The sequence below is a fragment of the Quercus lobata genome, chromosome 5 (assembly GCF_001633185.2).
Source record: "Quercus lobata isolate SW786 chromosome 5, ValleyOak3.0 Primary Assembly, whole genome shotgun sequence".
NCBI classification, from domain to species: domain Eukaryota; kingdom Viridiplantae; phylum Streptophyta; class Magnoliopsida; order Fagales; family Fagaceae; genus Quercus; species Quercus lobata.
In genome coordinates this window covers 51,835,672-51,860,990 of record NC_044908.1, presented here as the reverse complement: position 1 = coordinate 51,860,990, position 25,319 = coordinate 51,835,672, and the positions used below count along the sequence as shown (strand labels likewise).

Genomic DNA, 25,319 nt, shown 5'->3' with positions numbered 1-25,319 from the left:
TATTACATTCATCCCCATCAGTTTTGTAAGTTTAAGAATAGAGGACTTTAAATAAAATATTATAATATAAAACACCAGGTAAAAAAAACTATTTAAATGATATTTACACATATAAAAAGGCTAATTTACAGTTATCGATATGTGTTAAACCGGCCAACAACAGACCAGAGTTGGTAAAGAAAATATAGTTTATAGTTTCTTGTTATCAAAACAAGCATTTTGCATGGATGTGGGGGCAACACTATACTTACATTATCGAGAATCCTTATTTATTGAATAGAGATCATTGGTGGTTATTGAAGAAGATCCAACCCACTTTGCATTTAATGAAGTATTAAGGCTCTCAGGTTGTTGTAGGAGCTGATCTGTTAAGGCTTTAACCTTCAAGTCACTGCCATATAAACTTCTATCCATGTCAAGTTCATGAACAGCAGTTTCGCCATTAAGCATGCTTATCACTTCAGACATGTTGGGTCTAAGTGCAGGGGATGGATTAGTACATAAGAGAGCTACTTTTATCATTCTAACTGCCTCTTCCTTATTGAACTCTGACCCCAACTTTGGATCCACCAGCTCCATTAGATTACCCGTTTGTTGTAGAACATGGGCCTGTGATAAGTAAAGAGAATTGGATGATCGAAATGAGAAGTAGCAAATTACTAGAAGAGCAAAAAGTAGCCAAACATACATAGCAAACAAAATATACATGTCAACTAGCTGAACTAATGCCTGAAGTGAAGAAGTCAAACAATCTTCAACACAGTTAAGGTTATTCTGTTTCTCAAGTCTAGATTAACAGTTCAGGATGATCAAGTTAGGCAGAGGGACAAAGAAGCAACCAGCTCTCCAGACTGTGTTTTTATTTTCATATATTAAAAGCAAAACATAGATCTTACCCAATCTAGAAGGCAAACATATTTCTCACTTGGTCGAAATTTCATGTTGCTCTTCCCAGCAACAATTTCCAATGCAACGACCCCAAAACTGTATACATCTGCTTTATTGGTTAAATAACCCCATAATACATATTCTGGTGCCATGTATCCTCTGCAAAATAAAGATTATTTGTATGAAGCTCTAGTCTTTTCTATTCAACAAAGCCCAATATCAATAGAAAATTAGGTACCAATTCATATTTCATTTGCATTGAGCATGAGATTATGAAATCAATATGGCTACCAGAATTTATTGGTAAATTCATTCCATCATTGACCCAAAAACAATTTTTGAGCAGGGAAGAAGAATTTTTTTTTTTCTTTTGCAACATGGAAGTGATAATAGATGTAGTCATGTACATGTTACTGAGATCGTAGAAATGACCTTGGAAGTTTTTCAGCCCCAACAACAAAGGAACAGGCATTTAGCCACACAAGTTGTTTGGTAAGCTAGGTCTTTAAACTCAAGTTACTATCATTGGGCAATATCCATTTTTTTTTTTTTTTTTTAATTTTTTTCCTGTCTTGGGTTACAATGGAGCAGATTTTTAGATAATTGTAAATGGTGGCCAAAGCATAGAAATTAACGGTATAGGAAAATAGAATATTTGAACACAAGTTTCTCTAAGCTATTTATTTATTTTAGTCTGCAAGATATTTATTTCTTAATTTAAGGTAGTCAGTGTTTAAGCATTAATTTAATGGTTGAATAGACAGATGATTCTTCTCTCTGTGTGTGTGGCTTTGCGTTGTGTATTTTTTACTTTATGAAGAAATAGAGATTTTGTTGTATCAAGTATATTGGGGCAAATGAAACTACCGCAAATTATTAGTACATGTTCCATGTTTGAACTTGTTTGCAAAGCAAGAAAATTGTTTCATAATTCTGGAATCACGTTGCTATGAATATCTCTACAAGCATGGTTGGGTTGCAATCCAGAGAAATATTAAATCCAGGAGCACCATAGCATTTTCCATATCCAAAATTCTCTGATATGGAAACTTTAAATGCTGCTGTGTTCTGGTTTAGTTTCAGCAGCATCTCATACAAATATAAAATAAAGTGTCCATTACTAGTTATCTGTTAGCTAATAGGTCAGGGGGCCAAAATAAAAAGGAAGAATAGAATCACAAGTAGACTATAAAATGAAGGAAGGAGGGAAAAACATAGCTCACATTGTTCCAGCAACTTGGGTGCTGATATGGGTGTCTTCCTCTTCATCAAGCTTGGCCAACCCAAAGTCAGAAATCTTTGGGTTAAGGTCCATATCCAGCAGGACATTGGTACTTTTGATGTCTCTATGAACAATTTTCAGTGTTGATTCCTCATGCAAGAAAGCCAGACCTCTTGCTATGCCAACGCATATTTTCTGCCTCGTAGGCCAGTCCAATGTCAATAGTTGGTCATCTGAACCTGCATTTTCCGCAGAGCATCCAATGGGGATGGATCAACTTATTTCTTGATATATATCATTCTCAGTGTTAGGTTTATATGCTTTCCAAAGCTGATATAAAAAATATTAAGCTTACCAAACATAGCACGTGCCAAGCTATTGTTTTCCATGTATTCATATACCAAGAATAGTTGATTTCCTTCAATGCAACATCCATACAGTCTAACAAGGTTTGAGTGTTGTAATGCAGATATCATGCCTATTTCAGTTACAAATTCACGGTTTCCTTGTTTTGATCTTGAAGAAAGTTTCTTAACAGCAATTATAGTACCATCTAACAATATACCCTGCATCAGAGTAGAAAACTACACATTCAGGTATGTAATTCACACTATGTAATGAGATATGTCTCCAGATATCATGAATAAGTAAGAATAATGATAAAAATCCTGTAGCAGAACAGAATGACATTGTGGGACTGGGATACCTTGTATACAGTTCCAAAACCACCTTCCCCAAGCTTGTTTGCAGCATCAAAATTGTTGGTGGCAGCTTTAATTTGCTTGAAGGTGAAAAAACCAGTTTGCAGATCAAATCCTTTCAGCTCTGTGGAAGGAATAAAAAGGTGATGCTAAGATGTCACACTGCATATTATATATGATAACTTTAGAGAGAATGAGACAAAGTGAATGCCACAAGAAGGCTACAGGCTCCAGTTGATCAGCTACTTAAACCCAATTGTTACAAGATTTAGAGTTTCATTTATTTTCTTACTTCTTTCATGAAATCAAAAGTGTATTGGGAGTCAAAAACAAAATGAAAAAAAAGGGAGAATATTTCCATGAAAAATCTTAGGATGTGGTGTACCTTGTGCACTTCTGGACACTCGAAATAAGATCATTATTCAGCTATAAAAAGAATAGATATCAGAAAAACTAATTCTCATGTGTCTTTGAAAACATTTCATAGAAGTTTTTTTTTTTTTTTTTTTTTTTTTTTTTTTTCTGTTTCTGAGAAACATTTCATAAAAGATTTAATTGAAAACAATTTTTTTTTTTTTTTTGGGACACACACTTGATTTTGCAGATCCTTCTTAGAAATTTGCTCAACCTCATTGACCTTAATCCATCAATTCATCTCCCATGTACAAATGTCTTTATTTAGATATTATAATAAGCAGTGATCTCATAGTTTTGCATGATTTTGTGAGATTATTTTATTATATTAACTGGAACCAAATTTCTCCAATTTATGCAGCCTGGGAATTTCTAGGAAAGCTATTATGATTCTCAAGATAGCTTTGTATTTGCGGCAATCAAGCAAATGTATGGTTCCCTTCAGAATTGTACTTTGAATTGCTAGTTTTTCAACTAGGAAAAGAGATACAATAATAATAAAAAAATAAACTGCAGGTGTATATAGGCCCTAAGGGCATTGCTGTATATTGCTCTAAGTTCATGCAATATTTGGGGAAGATTTAAAAAAAAAAAAAAAAAAAAATCCTGTCGAAATTCTACATCAGAAGATGCGTATCTTTATTACCTTTCTCCCTTGACATTTTGCCTCCTATGTAGCCTTTTGACCAAAGAATGCCTAAAATCATAAGGAAGAGGAATAACACTAATACTACAACTATAACTCCAGTTAATATCTCCATCATGCCATTTTTAGGTGGACCGAAATCTGCAGAAGAGAAAAATAGCTAAGGAAAGTGATTATGAAATTGCATTCTATAATATATGTAGCTCTGTAGAGTTAAGCATAATTAGAGCAATCCACAAGAAGATATAGATGTTTCAAATACAAACTAGCACTGTAAGGGTAGAAAGAAAAAAGATGATAAAATTTTGATTTCTTCCATCAAGTTGCACTTGAACCTAGTTTTTGAGTAATAGGTTCTCACAGAATAATCATTGGTTCTACTACCACTATATCACTGTCCTTTTATTGTTCGTCAATCTAATGAGTTTGAAAGAAGTTGGACAACAATATAAGAATCTCATACTTCAAGAATTGGTTACCAGATTCCACGGAGATTGCTGATATGAGAGGACCATATGTTCCTCTCAGTGGCGCAGCGGTTGTCCCTTTTCCAGCCCAATGAAAGCGGATCTGTAGAACTTTGTTCCTCACAACTGCTTTAAATTCCATAACTGTTGCTTTATCAACCCCTTGTGCAACATTTTCAATATTAAAATCCTTCAAGACCAGTTGTTCCTGTAACAAATTAACTCAATAAAATTGTTTTCTATGCATACAGAAAAACAAATATGACTTCATACCTGGATATAAACATCAAATATCCGTCTTCCAAGACTGTAGAAAGATCTGTTATCTCTGATAACTATCTCTGCAAAGTGTAGTTTCACAGTATAATTTCGATTTGCCAAGCAACGTGCATAATATGTGAGAGAAAGAGGAGAAAGCCGTGCACTCATGTATAATTCAGAGTGGTTCATTCTGAGTATTGATACATTAGTTGCTTTATATTGATTTGAGGTACTGTTAACATCCCAAAAATTTCCACTGCTACTGAATCCCCAACTATCTCTTACGGAGACAAATTTTGCTGCACCTGCTGGGTCTAGATCCTCTTCATATTCTATCTTTCCAATGGTGGTTGCATTTCCACCACAATTTATATACAATGAATGTTGTTCTACACAAAAACAGCAGGTTTGTAAGGGAGTTTAGATAGAAGCAAACTTTGTAGAGCTAAAAGATGCTCAATATTGCTTGTTAGTCCAATTGTTAGTTGCCTAATGCTAGATGAAATATGTAACTGAATTTTTTTCTTTATTTACAAGGAGTTCTCAGAAGCAGAACAACATAGTTGAAGCATACACCCTAAGTTTTGAGTTTAGACAATATAATTACCTTTCAGACAAGGTTTGTTCTTCATGCACTTGGCAAGTAGTCTTAATTGGTGTAGCAAAAGAAAGAAGTGTGAGCTTATGCAAAATTATAATGGAAAAAAAAAAGAAAAAAAGAAAAAGGAAAGGCTTCTGCAAAATCAAAGAAAAAGAAGACAAAAATTTGCTATTCTAATAAGTTTACATGTTAGGATCTTACGAGTTGTCCTGTCCAGAAAAGCTCCGAAAATAATTTCTGTTGAAATGAGAAAATAGTTAATTTTAAAAAGCTAGAAAGATTTTGAAGAGAGAAAAGTACAGAAAGCTCAATTAGGCTGAAATTGATGTTGAAAAGGACAAAAAAGTTCTTACTGGTTTCCAGTACAAGTAGGTGGCATAGAGATTTCTGAAAAATTATTGTACGAGACATCTATTTGGCTGAACACAAACATAGTATTTGTTAATAAGTCATTATAAATCCAAAAACTTTGAACAACTATTAATGAGAAACTCATAAACATCAGCACAAAATTGTAAAAGGAAATAATTTAAATATTTTAGAAACATCTAGACAGATAAAATTTCCCATTTGGGCTGATAATTAATTAACCACCTTCTCTGCCATCATTGATGATTTTGGATAATCTGAACATTACTTACAGTGGCAGTATTATTGACTGCATATAATATGAAATATAAATTAGCAGTTTAACCTATGTACCATATTGCACTTCCTAAAACTACACACCTGGTTTTTGTCAATGCTAATCCTATGTCAATTCGGGCTCAAAGCACAAAACTTGTCCAGCCAATTTAAAATTAACTGCCCTTATTATGTTGCAGAAAACAGATAACCAACATAAGAATGTAAAACAAATTTGTCCACGTCTTCTAAACTGGAGTCACATGGTGCAAGATTCAAATCAAAGCTGCCAACAAGGGCTAATTCACCTATTTCTTATGATTGAATGAGATCTGTTACTGATCCTAAAGAGGTATAAGATGAATCAAAATTCAAAGAAATGTATATTTGAACAATATGCATTTTTTTTATAAAGAATTTATGATTGTAGACTCCATAAAGAATTACAAAAAAGAAAGGGAAAAATAAAAAGAAACATTTCATGCGAAACCAATACAAGATTTAAGATGAATTATATACAAGCCACTATCTCTGCTAGGGATCCAGTTTGGAATATGCCCACTGAGCAAGTTGTTTGTCAGAAACCTGTTCAAATAGCAAAGTAATGATGTTCTAGTTAAAGCTGATTTATAAGTTTACTGATGGAAGAAAAACTTACCAAAAATAAATAAATAAATAAAAAATAGAAAATATTGGATGAAATTCAAAGGCAAAATACGTTTTGATGACTTGGTGCTATGATGCATCATATATATATAAAGCCTTTCAACATATATGACTTGGTGTTATGTTGCAACATAATAAGGCTGATGGCCAGATCCATAGGAAAGTTAGGGGTGAACTGACACTCTTGTGGGAGATGATGAGTATTTGACATGTATCTTTTAAGTTTCTGAAAGTAGGCCTCCGGATTAACATAAAAAGGATACTCATATAGACATAATACTTATATGGTTCAACAATCAAGACATTTCTGTAATACATATAGCGACAGTATCTACAGGATCACAGGAAAGGCACCTAGTCCTCATACTTGGTATTCTAGTCCCCTAATAAATCTACAAGCTTATTTTAGTCTTGAAGTCACTCAAGCCCTAGATTGGCATCACATGTGTAATGGGCCTGCCTCAAAGTATCACACAGGAGTCAAAGAGGCAAATTCCCCAGGCCAACCCAACCCACTATATGTTGTGTTGTCCTTGCTTGGCAGAGCTTATTTTTATTGGATTTGTGTGAGACATAAGCACTACAATCTCATTGATTATAGTGAAATTCCTAGCATCTTTAACTGTAGACATAGTACAGAAACCGAATAATGTTAGATGACCGTTGTTAATTTTGTATTTGAACTAATCTGAAATGAAACTAGATTTAGAGTTTGACTCTAACATACATATATTTCAAGGAATCTAGACCACTCAAATCTGGAATATTTCCTTCCAATTTGTTGAAGCTGAGATCTCTGCAGGGATACAAGAAAGAGATGTTATATTGATACAAAAGAAGGTTTATAAAATAACTTGAAATGACATATATTAAACCTTATACATATCTATATATGTACAAGTATAATGTTCTCAATAAAGATAATTGATATGGTCTAATCAACTATCTAGGGTTTGCAGCTAACAGGGTTTTAGCAAAAGAAGCAAAACATAAAAGGAAGATGGAAAGGATAGCAAAAATACAAGTTTTGGAGTTCAGTCATTGCTGAAATGTATGCCGGGATAGGCCCAGAGAGATTGCAATTCCTCAACATCCTGCAATATAAACCAACATCATCTAGGCAAAATTTTTATAAATTTGTATTATATATGTTGAAACCTTATATAAAAAAGAATGACTTACAATCTTTTCATGCTTGTCATGTTATTCAAGGGCGGAAATTCTGAACCATTACCAATTAAGTCACTTATCCTCCTACACAAAATTGCATCATTAATAATTGTTAATGTATTAAGCAATAAAGAATTTGAATATGCAACAAAAGAGTACTTAGAAGGTACAACTTACAGCCTGGTTAAATTACTCAAGACAGAAATGCTAGAAGGAATGGGCCCCTCAAGACCACTAGCTTGGATCTCTCTATTGAAAATACAGCTCTAATGTGTTAGATTGCACCTGAAATTTTTACTAGAAGTGATTTTTAAAACATTATGGGAAAAAATACATACAATTCCTGAAGTTGTTTCCAACTCTGGAAAAAGTCGGGTATTCTTCCAATGAAGTTGTTACTGTTAATCCTACTGCATGTTGCCCAAATTGGAAACTAGATTAACTAAAATAAAAAATTGAAGTTTTTCTGGGAAAATAACAAATCACTTTTGGTACAGAAATGGGAAATTATATGATGACTTACAGTTCTGTTAATTTGGTTAGATTGGTGAGAGCAGCTGGAATCTCGCCAGTGAGATTGTTTGCACTGAGAATGCTGCAATCACCAAAATGAAAAGTTTAGACCAGTTCAACTTACTTACTGTTGATTGACAAAATAAATCATTGATAATTTAGAAATGAATCCTCAAATGTGATTTACAAATGAATAAGAGGGAAGAAAGAAACACTGACAGATTTTCCAAGTTAACCAAATCCCCAAGTTGAGGGGGAAGATTTCCAGAAAATAGATTGTTCTCTATGTTCCTGAAAGTATAATCCTCTTCAATGTTTTGAAACAGGTCTACAAATCAAATAAAAGAAGAAGAAGGATGCAAGAAGAGCATACATATATGTAAGAGTGGAAATGTTTCCCAAGTAGCTTGGGATTGGTCCTGATAAATTGTTTACATTAACGGACCTGCAGTGAATTAGTTTAAAGAATGAGCATTTACTGGTTAACCATTGACACTAAATGAGAAGTAACTTACAGATATTCCAACTTTGTAGAAGCCCATTCAGGTGGTATGGTACCAGAAAGGTAGTTTCGAGTGAGATCACTTCAAGTAAGAGTGAAGTGTGCTATTAGATCCAAAGCTCAAATCTCAATTTTCAGGTGCTAATAAGTAAAACAAATAATTAGTTACTTTTCTTACATTTTCTTTAGGTAGGGTAGCTTCACCAGGGATGGTGGAAGCATGCCATCAAGATCTTGCCCTTTAAGAAAGCTGTATGAAATACATAATAGATTTAATGTACTAGCCCACGTATTTGGAATCCCATCAGAATCTTTTCAGCCATTATCTACTAGAATATAAATCATCCTCATGCATATGTTTGAGCAAAGGATGAGAAAATTGAAATTTTCACTAAAGCAAGAGTTAAATAGCATATATCAGAATGGTTTATTATTGTTGCATACAGCTTGCTACACACGGCCATACACACAACATGCGAAATCATGTTTTGACGATGAACTTAAATTGGACAATTTCTGAATGAAAAGGAAATGGTTCTATTGAGACTCTATTTAAATAGCATGTGCAGCTCATTGCTACTGTGTATGTATGGAAGGATATACCATATATAAGGTGCACAATGCCAATTGCAAAGTGAAGAAACTCTTCTCAAAGAACCTTGTGCAGATGTCAGATTAAAAATATTAAGGTGCAGATTATAATCCAACAAGTCTTTCTAGATGTGTAAACACAACTCACACAAGAAGATGTGATTGAGCCTGTGATCTAATGCTGCATTCCTTCTATGGAAGGGAAGCTGATGCCATTTGGGTATGAGTCATCACTGACTCTAGAATGGGTAGGCCGGTGAAACATAGCAAGTTATTTTTCACATTGGTGACAATTCAAATTATGGACAGGCTGGTAAAACATAGCAAGTCATAGCAAGCCACGTAAAAACTACCTGAACCCTAGGCATCACCACATAATGGTGTTTGGCATTACCACCAAACAAAAGAGGAGTTCATTCTCAACTCATAAAATTCTTATTCCAAATCTTCTGCCTTTCACTATTACAAGGGCACTAGTTTAATAGACTTTAGGGATTACACCAGCATGGAAAATAACTAATTAAATCCCTTAAAACCCTCAACATTAAAAACTCAATCCAAAATTCAAATTCAAAAACAAAATATTATATGACTTTAGAGCTCCTTGCATCATACTCCCTTGGTTAAAGAAAACTTGACTTTGAGTTTTGAAGTGGGGAAGGAGTAGAACTCCAGAATGCAGCACTTGCCTCAATTTAAGAATTACATTGGGAGCACAGAGAGTGGCTAAACCCTGCATTCCATGACTCTTCTAGAATCATAAAATCCATGTGTGGAATCAACACAATCTTATCTTGAACCATAGGAAGAAACATTGTATCCACTTTCTCTACTTTGTCAAGTTGTTTATCCTCATGCACCATGGAAGGTTGATCAGTAACACATTCAGTAAAATCTACTATCACAACATGTGCACCCTTAAAGGTTTTGCTGAACTTTTGTCTCATCAACTATTGACTCACCAATAGGTTGAATCAAGTCAACTACACATTGTTGAGGATGTACTAATTGAGCACTTCTTGGCACATGCATCTCCTTTTCATAACCAATTTTTGGTGCAAAACATTACTATATCTCTTATCTGAAGCTTTGCCCTCGAGCCCGCTGGGTAATTTTTGCGTGGATGCCATTATTCAGTGTAGTTGGGCATTAATCCTAGCATGGTCTTGTTAAATTTCAGGGATGGCCTTCAATATGTCATAAAATGTTGTTGGGGTAGACTTAGAACTAGAAACTGTTTGAGCACTCATCTCATCTTTTGAGCTACATTGCCAGGTGTAGGTCTGTCCCACTGATTGAGATTGTTTTTTTGATTTAAAAAGCTACAATGATAGGGTTTGGACAAAACTCTCTTTTGATGATAGGATGTGGGAACATATTTCTCTAAGTTTTTCTTTCATTTCTTCCAAATCAGTTATGGGAGGCTTATCCTTTTCTATTGCAAAGGTTTTCAATATCATGCCAATAATCCCTAGGTCTACTTATCAATTTTATCTTAGCAAACCTAGCCCTTTTTACATATGACAAACCTGTTTGGTCAAAAAACTCATACATATCCTTGCGTCATAGAATTTCACAAAGATTTCACTTTTAACCAGCAACTTTCTAGAAACTTGTCATGAGGTTTCACAAAGTTTTTGCAAACATCATTTATGGAAACTCAAGTATGGATTTTAACATCATTTTCTCCAAAGCCTTGGCTAGAATTCTTGTCGAAACTTCACAAAGATTCCACTGAAACTTCAAGTTGAAACTTGATTGTAGATTTACACAAAATTTTCACCGAAACTTTGTGCAGAATCTCCAAATGAAGTTTCACAAAGTTTTCCCCATTTAGTAAAAATTCAGTTAAAATGGCTCTCCCACGTTTCTCCCCATTGTGTTGGTGAGAATTTTGTGAAAAACTTTGCCAACTAGTTTCATCCCAAAGTTTTGTAGAATGCTTTGTGAAACTTCGTGAATGAGATTCTACACAAATTTTTTTTGAAACTTATCTAAACTCTTGCTTACTAGTTTAATTACAAAATTTTGGTGAAATGTTTTGAGAAACTTTACTAAAATGTTTCCAGAAAAAAGCTAGGTGAAATCTTTGTGAAAATGCTTTAACAAGTTTTGGACAAAATTTTGGTAAAAACTTAGTGAAACTTAAATAATGAGCTTCTGCACAGTTACTTAATGAAAACTTTGTGAAACTTTGGACAAAATTTTGGTAAAAATTTAGTGAAACTTAAATAATGAGCTTCTGCACAATTACTTAATGAAAAATTTATGAAACTTTGATAATTAGTTTTTTGCAATGTGATGGTGAAAACTTTGTGAAGCTTTAAAAAACGGGCTTCTCCATAGTTTTGTTGAAAACTTTGTAAAGATCTTGCTCACAAGTTTTTGAACACCAAATTCTTTCATAGTATGGTGGCCTGATGGATATTAGTAGAGGAATGGTGGCTCAAAAATGGACATATTGGGAGATAGACACCAGTAATAGTGCTGGTTAGTTTAGCAACATACAATGGTCAAAGGATAACAAAATTGACAACACCGTTTACTAGAGGACATCAGCTAAGGATAGCTCATTGGAGTTGGAAGACATCAACTAATGACTAATGACAGCATAGTGGTGAAGTGTGTGAGCTGTGACTTGGCAGCCTTTGGTGACATCCGATAAAATTGGAACGATACAGGGAATTATTGTTTGGATTAATAACGAGAGAGATAAAGAAAAGGTGGGAGAAGTAGAACAAATAACATAACATAGTTCGACCTAACAACCTACGTCCATAATATAAGTCACTAGTCGACTGCTTCTTTACTATTTGAGATCTATATTATGAGTCTATTGAGAGTATATATACAAAGTCCATTGAGATTTTTTAGAGTATACATTAAGAGACTAACATACACGAACCAGTATGGTATATGTAAGTTGTATAGTACAATAATATAAATAAGAAAATTGCACTGACCTCTCCTTAGGTTTTCTATTATTACACTAGCCTCATCTCTTATTTGGAATAGAACACTCATCTCTTCTAAAATGTAAATTATTTAGTATTTACACTTGCCTCCCCTAGATGATTGAAAAAAAGGCATTTAAAATCTCTTTTTTAGAAAAATCTGAAATTTACTACTAGGACCCTTTAAATGGAGGGTAAAAATCTGAAATTTTAGAATATTGCAAACTAAAGTGGAGGTGAGTGTAATAATAGAAACCTCAAAGGAGGTGAATGCAAAATATAGAGAGATAAATTAAAGCTGGACAAATATTTGAAACATAACAGGAAGGGAAATGAAGGGTGCGTACATTTCAAGGACGTGACATTGACCCAAAGAATCGGAGCAATTGCAGACAAGAGAATTGTTGTACAATGGCCTCAAATTGGATTGTGGTGTTAACCAGCTTGGGTCATTACTACATGGGTCTACTCCGAAATTCCAATCTTTCTTCCCTATTTGCATAGCAATTTCACGAAGGGCTTGCACTGCAAAATAGTTAGTAGTACATCAGACTCAGACTCATCAAAAATTTTTTTTTTTCCCCTTTATTAATTTATTTTTTGTTTTAAAAATGTTCCATATTCGACTCTGTTTAAACAATAAGGAAATGGACTTCCACACATAAATATATAAATATCTAGCTCAAGCCCTCAACCCCCTTAATTGCAATAATTATCTTTTTGGATTTGGCTTATTTTCAGTACTTTTTTAACTGGACATGTCGTTTTATTTTAAATATACTAAGGTAGGTGATAGTGAATTTTAATCTCTACATTTTATTTAGTTAAAGGGTGATGTGACAGTCTTTCATTCAAAAAAGAACATTTATCTGTATATGCTGTTTGTTTATAGAGAAATGCTGGTGTCATAAAAAAATCACAATTTTTGTCACAACTTGCCACATGACGAGTTGTGAGCAGTGGAAAGAAACTAATAGGTTCATGGGGGTTCACATCTCCACCATTCACAATTTACCACGTGGTGAGTTGTGGTAAAAGTTGTGATATTTTTTTGTGATACTAATATTTCTCATGTTGATGGGATTTTGGAGAGATAAAATATATTATTTAAATGAAATAAAAAATAGAGTATTGAGTTTGATGTTTGTGCATAAAAAACATAGATAGTTAAAGTAGAAATAGTAGTGATTTTTAGGTTAGTTTAACTAAAAATTTGAGAAAACTAATGTGAATACCAATTTGAACCCTTTCTTTTTATTTTTATCTTTTTGGATACTTTAATTGCTTTCATCTTTAGCATAGTAGATTTGATTATATATTTTTATTGGTTTTTATTTAAAAAATTAATTGTGTAAATTGTATTTAGAAATTACTCAAAGACATTGCCAAAGCCGATTGGTTGATAAAAATTCAAAGCAAGTATAACCCAATCGATAGAATATAATGGGAAGTGCATCCCCACCACGTAAATCACAAGATGGTATTCCATTTCCATGTCAAAATTTCATGTCCCTAACATTGTGTTTGACCAAACCGACACTGAGGTTCAATACCATTAATCATGGTAGATTGGGGTTAGAGAGCTAAAACCAAAATAACTACGACACTTGTCTGGTCCCTTGTTCTTCTCAAATTCTCATTCTTAATCAGAGGTTCACATTATAGAATAAAGGGATAATGCCTCAGTTTAAAATTTTTTACCAATTGAGATGGGACCAATATTGCATATAAGGACTCATCAATTCCACAGCACGCGATGACAATAGGTAAATACCATATGTATCACTTGGTCTTGATGAGACAGTCATTATAAATTCAATACATTTGTTAAAGTGCTACTACTCAAACCATTCAACTCATGTTAAGAATCATGTCAAGCGATATAAGAACTCTTATCACCAAGTCACATCCCGTAGTACCAATAATAATGTATGTATAATTGTTATCCAAATTCATCACGACATTATCAACCTCAACTTACTAATAAATTATTCTCCAATGAAAATGTGGTAATGAAATTAGTGCATAAATAAGATAGTTTATTACCTTCATCATCAGGAAGACGTAATTCATTGTCATCATCATTAGGAAGACGCCCAACTTGTGCCCTGGCCTGGAATACTCCCGTGCATAATAGAAGCAGTGTTAGCGTATTAAGGATAATGTCCATCTCTGGATTCTGAGCATTTCTTGCTATATTATCTCCCCCCAACTTGTTATGCAATGAGTTCTTCATTCAAAGTTGAATGAAAAGGGACGATAAAAAACATCAAGCTACATTATTTATCTATATTCAGCACAAAAAAGAAAAAAAAAAAAAGAAAAAGAAAAAAAAAAAGAAAAAAAAGAAAAGAAAAGAAAAGAGAGTTTGTCACTACGGTTTCGGAACTTTTTTTTAATAAGACTATTTTTTGCCCCTTTTTGTTTTAATTTCTTTGACTAGAGTACTCATTAGTTATAACGTGTGCAAAATTTTTTGTCTATTTTAGCATAAAATTATACTTTTCTATTTTTACTTAACCACTTTTCAAAACAGCCATATCAAATTATCTATTAAAATTCTATTTCTTTTAAATATCAATTCATCTTTTTTTTAAAAAAAAATTCTCTCTCTCTTCACATGCTACAAGTTACAACTATTATCTACTATCTTCTTTCATTCTTGAAAAACAAAAAAATAAAAATAAAAACCTGAAATGTATAATTGCAGTGCTTGTGTATATTTGCACAAGTATAATGGTAAAAATACATTTTGCACAATAAATGTATAAATTGAGGTCAATGTGTGCGTATGTATGTATGCATCCTTTTGATCCTGAGTCCCTCTAATACTTGGAGAAGCATCCTTATGGTTAAAGAGGTGCTAGTGCTATGGTTATGTGCCAAATAGCATTTGGGTAATGAGAAAGGTATAAATTATGAATGAATATATGGTTGCCAAGGTAACAAATCTGAATCGAGGTTGGATCTATATATAGTTTGAGATATAAGGTGATAAATTAAAGCAGGACATTAAGACATTTTATTAAAATATAAATTAAATAGTATTTATTTAATATTTGCCAAATCAAGGTTAATTGGATAAATTAAGTACATAATTCGATGAATTAGTTCTAACCAAACCAAGATTAATTTCATTTAGAAATCAAATAATATGGTTCAAGCATAAAATTTAACTTCCTAAAAAAAAAAATTTAATAAAAACAAATTTCTTTTATGCATGATTAAGTAACATTGTAATATAATTTTTAATTTTGGATGTGGTGTTAAAGGAGAGAGATTATTTAGCGTGTCGCCATAAAATGGAAAGCTCTAAAGGTTAAGGAAAACTAATTATTTTTTTTATAATTTGGCATATTTATAATTTTTTTCCCAGACAATTTAGGATTATTAAATTAAGTTTCTATTGGTATAAAATTTTGAAGAACTCTTTTATTTAATTATTTTTTTAAAACAATTATTATAAAAAAAAAAATTGGGCCATTTTATAATAGAGGGTGGACCTTTTTGTTATGGGGCCTTGGGCTTAAGGCTTGGGCCGGCCTGGAGATAATTTTGCTCCAAACCTGCATATTGTACCAATGAGATGAAAAAACGGCATGTGGCTGTGGAATGAACCCATGCAACCAATGCAGATCATTCTGGTGTTGCCGTTCTTCCTGGTGTCACGGATTCTTGAGAATTTTGCTGTGCTTTTCTCAATTGTTGATCGATGGAACTCAGCTATTGGTTGATTGATTGTGATGATCAATGGTTTTCTTGAGGTTAGTAATGGATTCATTCATGTGGGAAGTAGATTGAATTTCTGTCATGATTCAGGAAAGATTGGTTCTAAATAACAAATGTTAATGTCTTGAAAATGGAAGGTTATTGATAGGAAATTTATGAAATTGGCTAGATTCGAGGTTAGCCAGGCCTCCTAAAAGAGAGAAAAAAAATTAGAAAAAACAAAGAAGTTGATTTATTAAGGACCATGGCCAAAAATAGTGGCTAAATAATCGACCGTCGCATTTTTATTTTTTATTTTTGATAGCAAGACTGAAAAACTTTTATTAAGGTACTGAAAGAACAGATACATCACGGATAAGACTTTGTTCTATGAAACAAAGATTCTTTTCAATCTAGGTACAATAATCATCTATGCCCTCGGCATATTTTGCTAAAAGGTGGGCTGTTCTATTTCCTTGACGTCAGACGTGAGAAAAACCAATATAGTGAAACTCTGAGCAAGCTTTTTGCACCCCAATAACCACTGCATCAACTGATGGAGGAGGAGAGGAGCCTAGAAGAGCCCGATACACATTGAGGGAGCCACCTTCCAGAATCAGATCACGCACACCAACATCCTTAGCAAACTGCAACCCCATTTCAAAAGCCTTGGCTTCAGCTTCAACAACGCCCAAAGGTGCATGAATCTTCTTACTTAAAGCTGCTACAACCCTTCCCTTTTTCATTCCTAATGACTGCGCCAATGCCCACTGCCCTTAGGTCTGAAAAAACTGCCCCATCCACATTTGTCTTGTACATCAACCCGTGGAGGAACCCATGATGTCCATGGAATAGTTGGCTTGCTTGGCACGCTTGCACATCGACCGTCGCATTTAATGTTACTGGATCTGTCCATTCCATCTACATATTAAAGTAGTGTATACATCCCACCTGCCGGCCTGAGGGAACAACTGGTTGGCAAACTTAATGCCTAATTTTATGGTGATTGGAGCTACTACCCTAACACACTTTCTCTTAGTTGACATGAGGAAAAAGGCCAATTAGCAAATCTACTACTAGGTTTTAGGGTGATTTCCACAAAAAATTTTTATATCCCATGCTTTGCCCATTCACTTAGGGTATGTTTGGTTGGAGGTAGAATAGGGAGGATAGAAGATAAATGAGAGAAAATAGGTTTGAGTGTTGTTTAATAAGGAGAGAAAAGATGGAAATCTTTTAGTACGACTCAGGTATTTTCTCCTCTAACCCACCAAAAATTCATCTCTCCAAATCAGTGAGAAAACAAGCATGAAAACTCATGTTCTAGTAAATGACCAAATTGCCCCCAAATTTTAATGCTTTTCATGAATCTCACCTACCCCACCCATTTCACCACATGGTCCACACACCTGACCAGGAGGCTTAGGACCATGTATATAAATAAGACTAAATTTGTGTTTAGGTTTCAAGCTCCTAATAAAGTCTTCTATTCATAAATAATAAAAAAAAGAACATGCCCAGATTTGCAAAATGGTCTTTGACAATAGCAGCTCCAAGATTTTTTTTCTAGGGAGTCAATAGTGTCATGAGCTAGGATTTTGTTGTGGGGAGTAAAAAAATAAAATGATTAATTTTTTATTTTATTTTATATATATATATATATATATACAATTGTCATATTACATACAATAATCTAACATAGTATTTTAAATAGTATACAATACGACTATATTGTACAATAGTCTAAAAAAATTATTAATAGTTTAAAGATCAGCAAGAAACAACAATAGAATGCATAAATAAATAAAAATAATAACTAATCATAATATTTGTCAAATTAATAATAAGTTATTATAATCATGTGTAATATCAATTAAATAAAAATATATGATAAAAAAGAATAGTAGCACACTTAAGAGGATTTTTTTATTATAAAATAACTATAAAAGCCAAAATATTTTATTAGTTAGCCAAGGTTTGAAACTATTTTAGTATCTAACGACTCGTGCATGTGAGACTCGATTTCACTGTAGCAAATCGAGTTCGAAAGACTCGATTTCCATTGGAACTCGACTCTCTAATACTCGATTTCCCTCCAGAATACAAAACATAGACACCCAGAAATCACAGCAACGCAGAAACCCAGAAATCGCATCACAACACCCCAGAAATCACAGCAACGTAGCCCAGAAAAAACCAACGCAGGAAGAAATCGTGAGCAGTGCAGAAACCCAGAAATTGCATCACAGCAACGCAGAAATCACAACAACGTAGCCCAGAAAACACCAACGCAGGAAGAAGTCGTGATTTTTGGGTTTGGATTTTTGCTCCGATTGAGATCGTGATTTGGTTTGGGATTTTGAGAAATGGATTTAGACGGAGAAGGAAGAAGGGATTTAGATGAAATGGATTTTTGGGGGCTTGGAAGAAGGGAAGAAGATGGTGAACATGACCTGAAATGGAGAAAAAAAAACGGAGGAAGAAGATGCACACAGAAATCAAGTCTCTTAAACTCGGTTTGCTACAGTGAAATCGAGTCTCAAAGACTCGAGTCATTACATACCAAAATTGTTTCAAACCTTGGCTAACTAATAATATAGTTTGGCTTTTATAGTTATTTTATAAAAAAATCCCGCTTAAGAGTAGGTTTGGGAGTAAACGTGAAACTAAGGAAAAAAAAAATAGTAACTTTGCTTTTGATTTTGAAGTGTATGGATTTTTAACCACACACATGATCATTCTCTTAGAATTGGAGCAAACACTAAAAAACTTTTTGGACAAAAAAAATTGTAGAACACTTATCAAACTACTTGATTAGACATAAAGAAAACATAGAAGGGAGAAAGAGAGAATGAGAAAAGAATCATAGATATAAATATAGACTAGTTGATTGCACAAGTGTAATTTTTTGCTGACGAAGAAGAAAAGTGCAGGAAAAAACGGTTTCAATATCCTACTATTAGTGGTAAAGTAAGCCAGAGTCTAGAGAGAATGTTTATTTATTTATTTATTTATAACAAATGAGTAATTTTAAGAGTAGTGCTACTGACACAATATTTACATAATAAAATCTAGGTGATAAGTTGTTAAAAGTATGTAAAAAAATGATGTCAGTCATGAGTTTAGATAAAAATTCAATTACGACTTCTCACTTAACCTTGATTGTAAAAATATTGTGAAAATAGCACTAAGATGATCATATTTCAATTGGGTTTAAACAAAATTTTGGGTTAAAGTGTTCAAAATTTTATTTTAGGGCTCACAAAAAAAAAAAAAAAAAATTACATATAATTTTTTTTTTTTTTTTTTTGGGACAGGCCATCTTTGAGCTGTAATATAGACCGGTGAACATGTCCAGCACCGTTATTGTTGCCCAGTTTTTTTTTTTTTTTTTTTTTTTTTTTACCCAGCAACAAGTCCAGTATAAATTAGATTATAATATTTATAATAATTAATAAAGATAAATAATATAATTTTATATGTATGATATGTTAATTTTTATATTATTTAATGAGTACAAATAAATTATTTATTACATATTATATAATAAGAACATAAGAGTAAATTTATATAAACTACATTTTTTATCCTTCTACTTTTTTCTCAATCAAAAAAAAGAATTTTTCATCCTTCCCACTTTTCCACTTCTCCAACTAAACACAATTTGGTTAGATTCAAAGCCCTTGTTGCGATTTTATTGTATCCCCCAAATTCATCGATCTACAACTATGACGAAAGGAAAATTTTAAAATGCAGATAAACACAAAAGAAAGAGAGAGAGATGAGAGTATCCATGAGAAAGCTAGATGAGAAACACAGAGAAGAAGATTAAAAAAAAAAATAAAAAAAGAGTTTTCAATTAGAAGTGTATTTGTACGTGAATACTCCTTATTTTTCTTTTTGGAAAAGTATGATGTGGTAATATTTTATTAGCTACTATAAACATGGTTATTTATAGTACACTGAATTCTTATTGAATTTAATCCCTTTTTATTTTTTATTTTAGAGGTTTAAAAACAAAGAAGTTGTTTATTAAAAAGGAAACCAACAGGTCCAAATCACTTAAACATGTTACAGCAATCAAGGCCTTCATTATGATAAGGCCTTGCGCTATTGTAGCCAGTGTCACACTGTGCTTAGACCATTGGGCACTTCACTGTTCACATATGCATCCTGTATGTGCTGTTCTAGGAGATTTGGAGTTTCATATAAAGCTACGCCCGTGTCTGTGTGCATGGTACAGCTGGTACTAATTAAGTTCAGCTTCACTATACAATTATCATAATTTTCCAATTACAATTCCAAGTACACAAATAAATTGTCACAATGAAGTCTTGAAGAGAATGAAAGACGTCATAATCCAGATGATTTTGACATTTCCATTTTGCCTACATACACAATGATCGCATAAATGCAGTCTAAAACACTACTTTTCTCAAAAAGGACATGGAGAGACAACTATGGCTTATATTTATGGAGATATATGTACTATTGGGTTGAGCTCTTATAATGTAATAAATTCTATCATCCAGATGTGAAATCTTTTTATGACTTACAGCATATTCTCTTATTCACAAGTCAACCAAATTCCTCCAGAAGCACCATGCATTTTGCATGGATGTGGATACTTGCATTATTGATAATCCAGATTTGTTGAATAGAGATCCTGGGTGGATATAGAAGAAGATCCAGCCCATGTTGCATCTGATGATTGAATAAGGCTCTCAGCTTCATTTGAGCTCACTGGTTGTTGTAGGATCTTAGCAGACTGTTCTTTTAAGGCTCTAATGCTCAATACATCGCCATATATACTTGGATCCATGTCAAGTTCATGAACAGCTATTTGGCCTTTAAGCATGCTTACTACTGCAGACATGTTGGGTCTAAGTGCTGGTGATGGATTAGTACATAAGAGTGCTACTTTTATCATTCTAATTGCCTCTTCCTTATTGAACTCTGATCCCAATTTTGGATCCACCAGCTCCATTAGATTACCCCTTTGTTGCAGAACAAGGCCCTGTAATAAGTATAGAGAAGATGATGGAAATGAAAAGCAGCAAGTTACCAGAAGAGAACAAATTAACCAAACATACATAGGAAACAAAATAAAGGCATCAACTAGCTGAACTAATGCCTGAAGTGAAACTAGTCATGCAATTTTCAACATAGTTTAGGCTATTTTGCTTCTCAAGGTTAGACTAATAGATCAGAATGACCAAGTTAGGTGGAGGCACAAAGAAAAACCAGCTGTTCAGACTATGTTTTTGTTGTAGATACTAAAAGCAAAACAAAGATCTTACCCAATCGAGAAGGCAAACAAAATTCTCATTTGGTCGATATTTCATGTTGTTCTTCCCAGCAACAATTTCCAATGCAACGACCCCAAAACTGTATACGTCTGCTTTATAGGTTAAATAACCCCATAATGCATATTCTGGTGCCATGTATCCTCTGCAAAGTAAAGATTATATTATGACTTAGTGGTTCACTTGTATGAAACTCTGGTCTTTCCTCTTCAACAAAGCCCAATATGAAAAGAAACTTAGGTACCAATTTATATTTCATTTGCATTCAACATGTGATTATGCAATCAATAAGGATACAAGAGTTGATTGGTAAATTTCATTCCATTGAAGATACAAAACAATTTATCAGCAAGGAAGAATAAAATTGTCTCTTTTGCAACTTGCAAGTGATAGCTGATGTAGTCATGTACACCTAACTGAGTTCCTAGAAACGAGTGAGGAAGATTTTTAGGCCCGACAATTAAAAGCCATTCTAGCCACACAAGTTTTTTGGTCATTAAGCTCAAGTTATGATTCAACAAAATCTGGGATTTCATTTTTTCCTTGGGTTGATGGAGCAGATTTTGAAATTATTGTAAATGGAGGCCACAACATAGAAATTAACAGTATGGGAAAACAGAATATTCGAACGCAAGTTTATTCTCTATGCTATTTATTTCTTGATTTAAGGGAGTTAGTGTTTAGGGTTAGCATTTATCTAATGGTTGAGTAAACAGATTCTTTGTTTGTGCGTGTGTGTGTGTGTGGCTTTTGGTGTTTTATAATATTTATTTTATGAGGAAATAGAGCTGATTGTTTGTTGTATCAAGTATTGAGGCATATGAAACTATCGCAAATTATTAGTGCATATTTCACGTTTGGACTAGTATTCAAAGCATAAAAATTGGTTGATAATTCTGGAATCATGTTGCTCTGAATTTCTCTACAAGCACGGTTGTGTTGCAATCCTAAGAAATACTGAATGCAGGAGTTCCATATTACTTTCCATATCCAATACTTTTGGTATACGGACTTCCAAATGCTGCTATGTTCTGGGGACCAAAATGAAAGTTGGGACCAAAATGAAAAGGAGGAGTAGAATCATAAGTAGACTACAAATTGAAGGAAGGAGGGAAAAATGTAGCTTACATTGTTCCAGCAACTCGGGTGCTGATATGGGTGTTTTCCTCTTCATCAAGCTTGGCCAAACCAAAGTCAGAAATCTTTGGGTTAAGGTCCCTATCCAGTAGCACATTGGTGGTTTTGATGTCTCTATGAACAATTTTTAGTGTTGATTCCTCATGCAAGAAAGCCAGACCTCTTGCTATGCCGACACAAATATTCTGCCTTGTAGGCCAGTCCAATGTCAATCGATGTTCATCTGAACCTTCATTTTCCGCAGATTGTCCAATAGGGATAGATCAACTTAGGTCTTGATATATATAATTTGGAATGCTAGGCTTATATGCTTTCCAAAGTTGATATAAAATATGCAAATAAAAATATTGAGCTTACCGAACAAAGCACGTGCCAAGCTATTGTTTTCCATGTATTCATATACCAAGAATAGTTGATTTCCTTCAATACAACATCCATACAGACTAACAAGATTTGGGTGCTGTAATGCAGATATCATGCCTATTTCAGTGACAAATTCACGGTTTCCTTGTTTTGATCTTGAAGAAAGTTTCTTAACAGCAATCATACTACCATCTAACAATATACCCTGCATTGGAATAGAATAATATATATTCAGGTATGTATTTTATTATGTAAGAATAAAGAAAAAAATCTGTAGCAGAAAGAATGACATTGTGGGACTTGGATACCTTGTATACAGTTCCAAAACCACCTTCCCCAAGCTTGTTTGCAGCATCAAAGTTGTTGGTGGCAGCTTTGATTTGCCTGTATTTGAAAAAACCAGTTTGCAGATCTAATCCTTGCAGCTCTGTCAAAGGAATGTAAAGGTGAGGCTAAGATGTCTCACTGCATATTATATATGATAAATTTAGAGAGAATGAGACAAAGCAAATGCCATAAGAAGGCTCCAGGCTCCAGTTGATCAGCTACTTAAACCCAACTTGCAACAAGATTTAGAGTTTCATTTCTTTTCCTACTTCAGTTATGGAATTGCAAGTGTATTGGGAGTCAAAAAACAAAGCGAAAATGAGAGAATATTTCCATAAAGAATCTTATTATGAGATGTGCCTTGTGCCTCTATTAACACTTGAAAATTGAAATAGGATCATTGTAGAGCTAAAAAAGAATAGTCATTGGAAAACTAATTCTCGTGTGACTAAGAACATTTCGGGCCCATTTGGATTGAGGAGGGCGAGAGGGGGAGTTTGGGGGGGGGGGGGGAGTAGAGTAAAATTGGCCAAAAATTAGGCTTGATTGCACAGATCCTTCTTAGACATTTGCTTTCCTCATCTCCCATGTACAAATAACTCGATTTATATTTTATAATAAGCAGTGATCTCATAGTTTTGCATGATTTCGTGAGATCATTTTCCTATCATAGCTGGAAGCAAATGAGTCCCATTTATGCGGAATGGAAATTTCCAGGAAAGCTATTATGAAGATAGCTTTGTATGCATTGCAATCAAGTACTATATTTTGTTCCTTTGTGATTGTACATTGGATTGCTAACTTTTCATCTAGGAAAAGAGGTACAATGATAAAACATATAAACAGCAATTGTATATAAGCCTTAGGGAATTTTTTTATATTGTTCCAACTTCACGCAATAGTTGGAGAAGACAAAAAAAATATCCTATCTAAATTTTACATCGGAATATGCGAATCTTAATTACCTTTTTCTCTTGATATCCTGCCTCCTATGTAGCCTTTCCACCAAAGAATGACTAAAATCATAAAGAAGAGGAATAACACTGATACCACAACTCCAACTCCAATTAATATCTTCATCTTGCTATTTCCAGGTGGACTAAAATCTGCAAAAGAAACAAATAGCCATGGAAAGTGATTATGAAATTGCATTCTGTAATATATGTAGCACCATACAGATTTGCATAGTTAGACCAAGCCACAAGAAGGTATAGATGTTTTAAGTACAAAATAAGCAATGTAAGGGTAGGTTGAAAAAAGATGATAAATTTTGATGCCTTCCACTAGTTGCACTTTAACCTTTTTTTTTTAAATGATAAGTTCTCATGGCAAATAGTCATTGGTTCTACTTCAACTATATCCCTGTACTTTTATTGTTCACCAACTAATGAGTGTGAAAGAATTGTTTACCAGCTTCCACAGAGATTGCTGATATGAGAGGACCATATGTTCCTATCTGTGGTGCAGCTGTTGTCCCTTTCCCAGCCCAATGAAAGCGTATCCGTAAAACTTTGTTCCTCACAATTGCTTTATATTCCATAACTATTGCTTTATCAACACCTTGAGCAGCATTTTCAATATTAAAATTCTTCAAGACCAGTTGTTCCTGTAACAAATTAACTCAATAAAATTGTTTTCTATGCAAACAGAAAAACAAATATGACTTTATACCTGGATGTAAACATCAAATATCCGTCTTCCAAGACTGTAGAAAGATCTGTTATCTCTGAATACTATCTCTGCAAAGTATAGTTTCACTGTATAATTTCCATTTGCCAAGCAACGTGCATAATATGTGAGAGAAAGAGGAGAGAGCCGTGCACTCGCGTATAATTCAGAGTTTTTCATTCTGAGTATTGATACATTAGTTGCTTTATATTGTTTTGAGGTACTGTCAACATCCCAAAAATTACCACTGCTACTGAGTCCCCAATTATTTCCTACGGGGACAAATTTTGCAACCCCTGCTGGGTCTTGATCCTCTTCAAATTCAATGTTTCCAATGGTGGTTGCAATTCCACCACAATTTATATGCCATGAATATTGTTCTACACAAAAAAAAAGTAGGTTTGTAAGGGAAATTAGATAGAAGCAAACATCGTAGAGCTAAAAGAAGATCAATATTGTCTTGTTTGTTGCTTAGTTGCCTAATACGAGATGAAATATGTAACCGTGTTGTTTTCTACATTTACAAGGAGTTCTCAGAAGCCGAAAACATAGTTAAAGCATGCAACCTAAGTTTTGATTCTACAGTAATA

General features: G+C 33.6%; 2 protein-coding genes across 2 annotated transcripts in view; both read right to left on the bottom strand.

The window, feature by feature from the left end:
- Positions 1–252: 252 nt before the first annotated feature.
- LOC115989508 (probable leucine-rich repeat receptor-like serine/threonine-protein kinase At3g14840) lies at positions 253–16,001 on the bottom strand. The gene is made up of 25 exons (XM_031113204.1): positions 15,935–16,001; positions 14,299–14,362; positions 12,568–12,747; positions 8,854–8,925; positions 8,689–8,757; positions 8,547–8,618; positions 8,393–8,464; positions 8,184–8,255; positions 7,999–8,070; positions 7,838–7,909; positions 7,673–7,744; positions 7,513–7,584; positions 7,218–7,286; positions 6,344–6,409; positions 5,554–5,619; positions 5,402–5,437; positions 5,207–5,247; positions 4,612–4,988; positions 4,351–4,546; positions 3,872–4,012; positions 2,817–2,935; positions 2,466–2,676; positions 2,112–2,349; positions 897–1,047; positions 253–609 (listed from the first exon to the last, which is right to left on the bottom strand). Exons 1-25 carry the CDS (start codon positions 15,999–16,001, stop codon positions 253–255), a joined length of 3,024 nt encoding a protein of 1,007 aa, XP_030969064.1.
- A 4,171-nt stretch (positions 16,002–20,172) lies between these two features.
- The window catches only part of LOC115989507 (probable leucine-rich repeat receptor-like serine/threonine-protein kinase At3g14840), a 60,377-nt gene continuing 55,230 nt past the window's right edge, over positions 20,173–25,319 (bottom strand). Inside the window, exons 18-25 of the mRNA XM_031113203.1 lie at positions 24,733–25,109; positions 24,472–24,667; positions 24,027–24,167; positions 23,043–23,161; positions 22,729–22,939; positions 22,363–22,600; positions 21,229–21,379; positions 20,173–20,945 (exon numbers count right to left, since the gene is read on the bottom strand). Coding sequence (XP_030969063.1) covers positions 20,562–20,945; positions 21,229–21,379; positions 22,363–22,600; positions 22,729–22,939; positions 23,043–23,161; positions 24,027–24,167; positions 24,472–24,667; positions 24,733–25,109 — 1,817 coding nt within the window. The 3' untranslated portion in view covers positions 20,173–20,561. The remainder of the gene's footprint in view (positions 20,946–21,228; positions 21,380–22,362; positions 22,601–22,728; positions 22,940–23,042; positions 23,162–24,026; positions 24,168–24,471; positions 24,668–24,732; positions 25,110–25,319) is intronic.

What these genes read in the sequence shown, in the direction of transcription:
- LOC115989508 (XM_031113204.1), bottom strand. Translation starts at nt 16,001, where the DNA reads ATGAATCCATTACTAACCTCAAGAAAACCATTGATCATCACAATCAAT. An exon ending in TCAACCAATAGCTGAGTTCC is followed by an intron (nt 14,363 to 15,934) that starts ATCGATCAACAA and finishes ATACGCTAACAC; the next exon opens with TGCTTCTATTATGCACGGGA. An exon ending in ATGTTTGCCTTCTAGATTGG is followed by an intron (nt 610 to 896) that starts GTAAGATCTATG and finishes TACTTATCACAG; the next exon opens with GCCCATGTTCTACAACAAAC.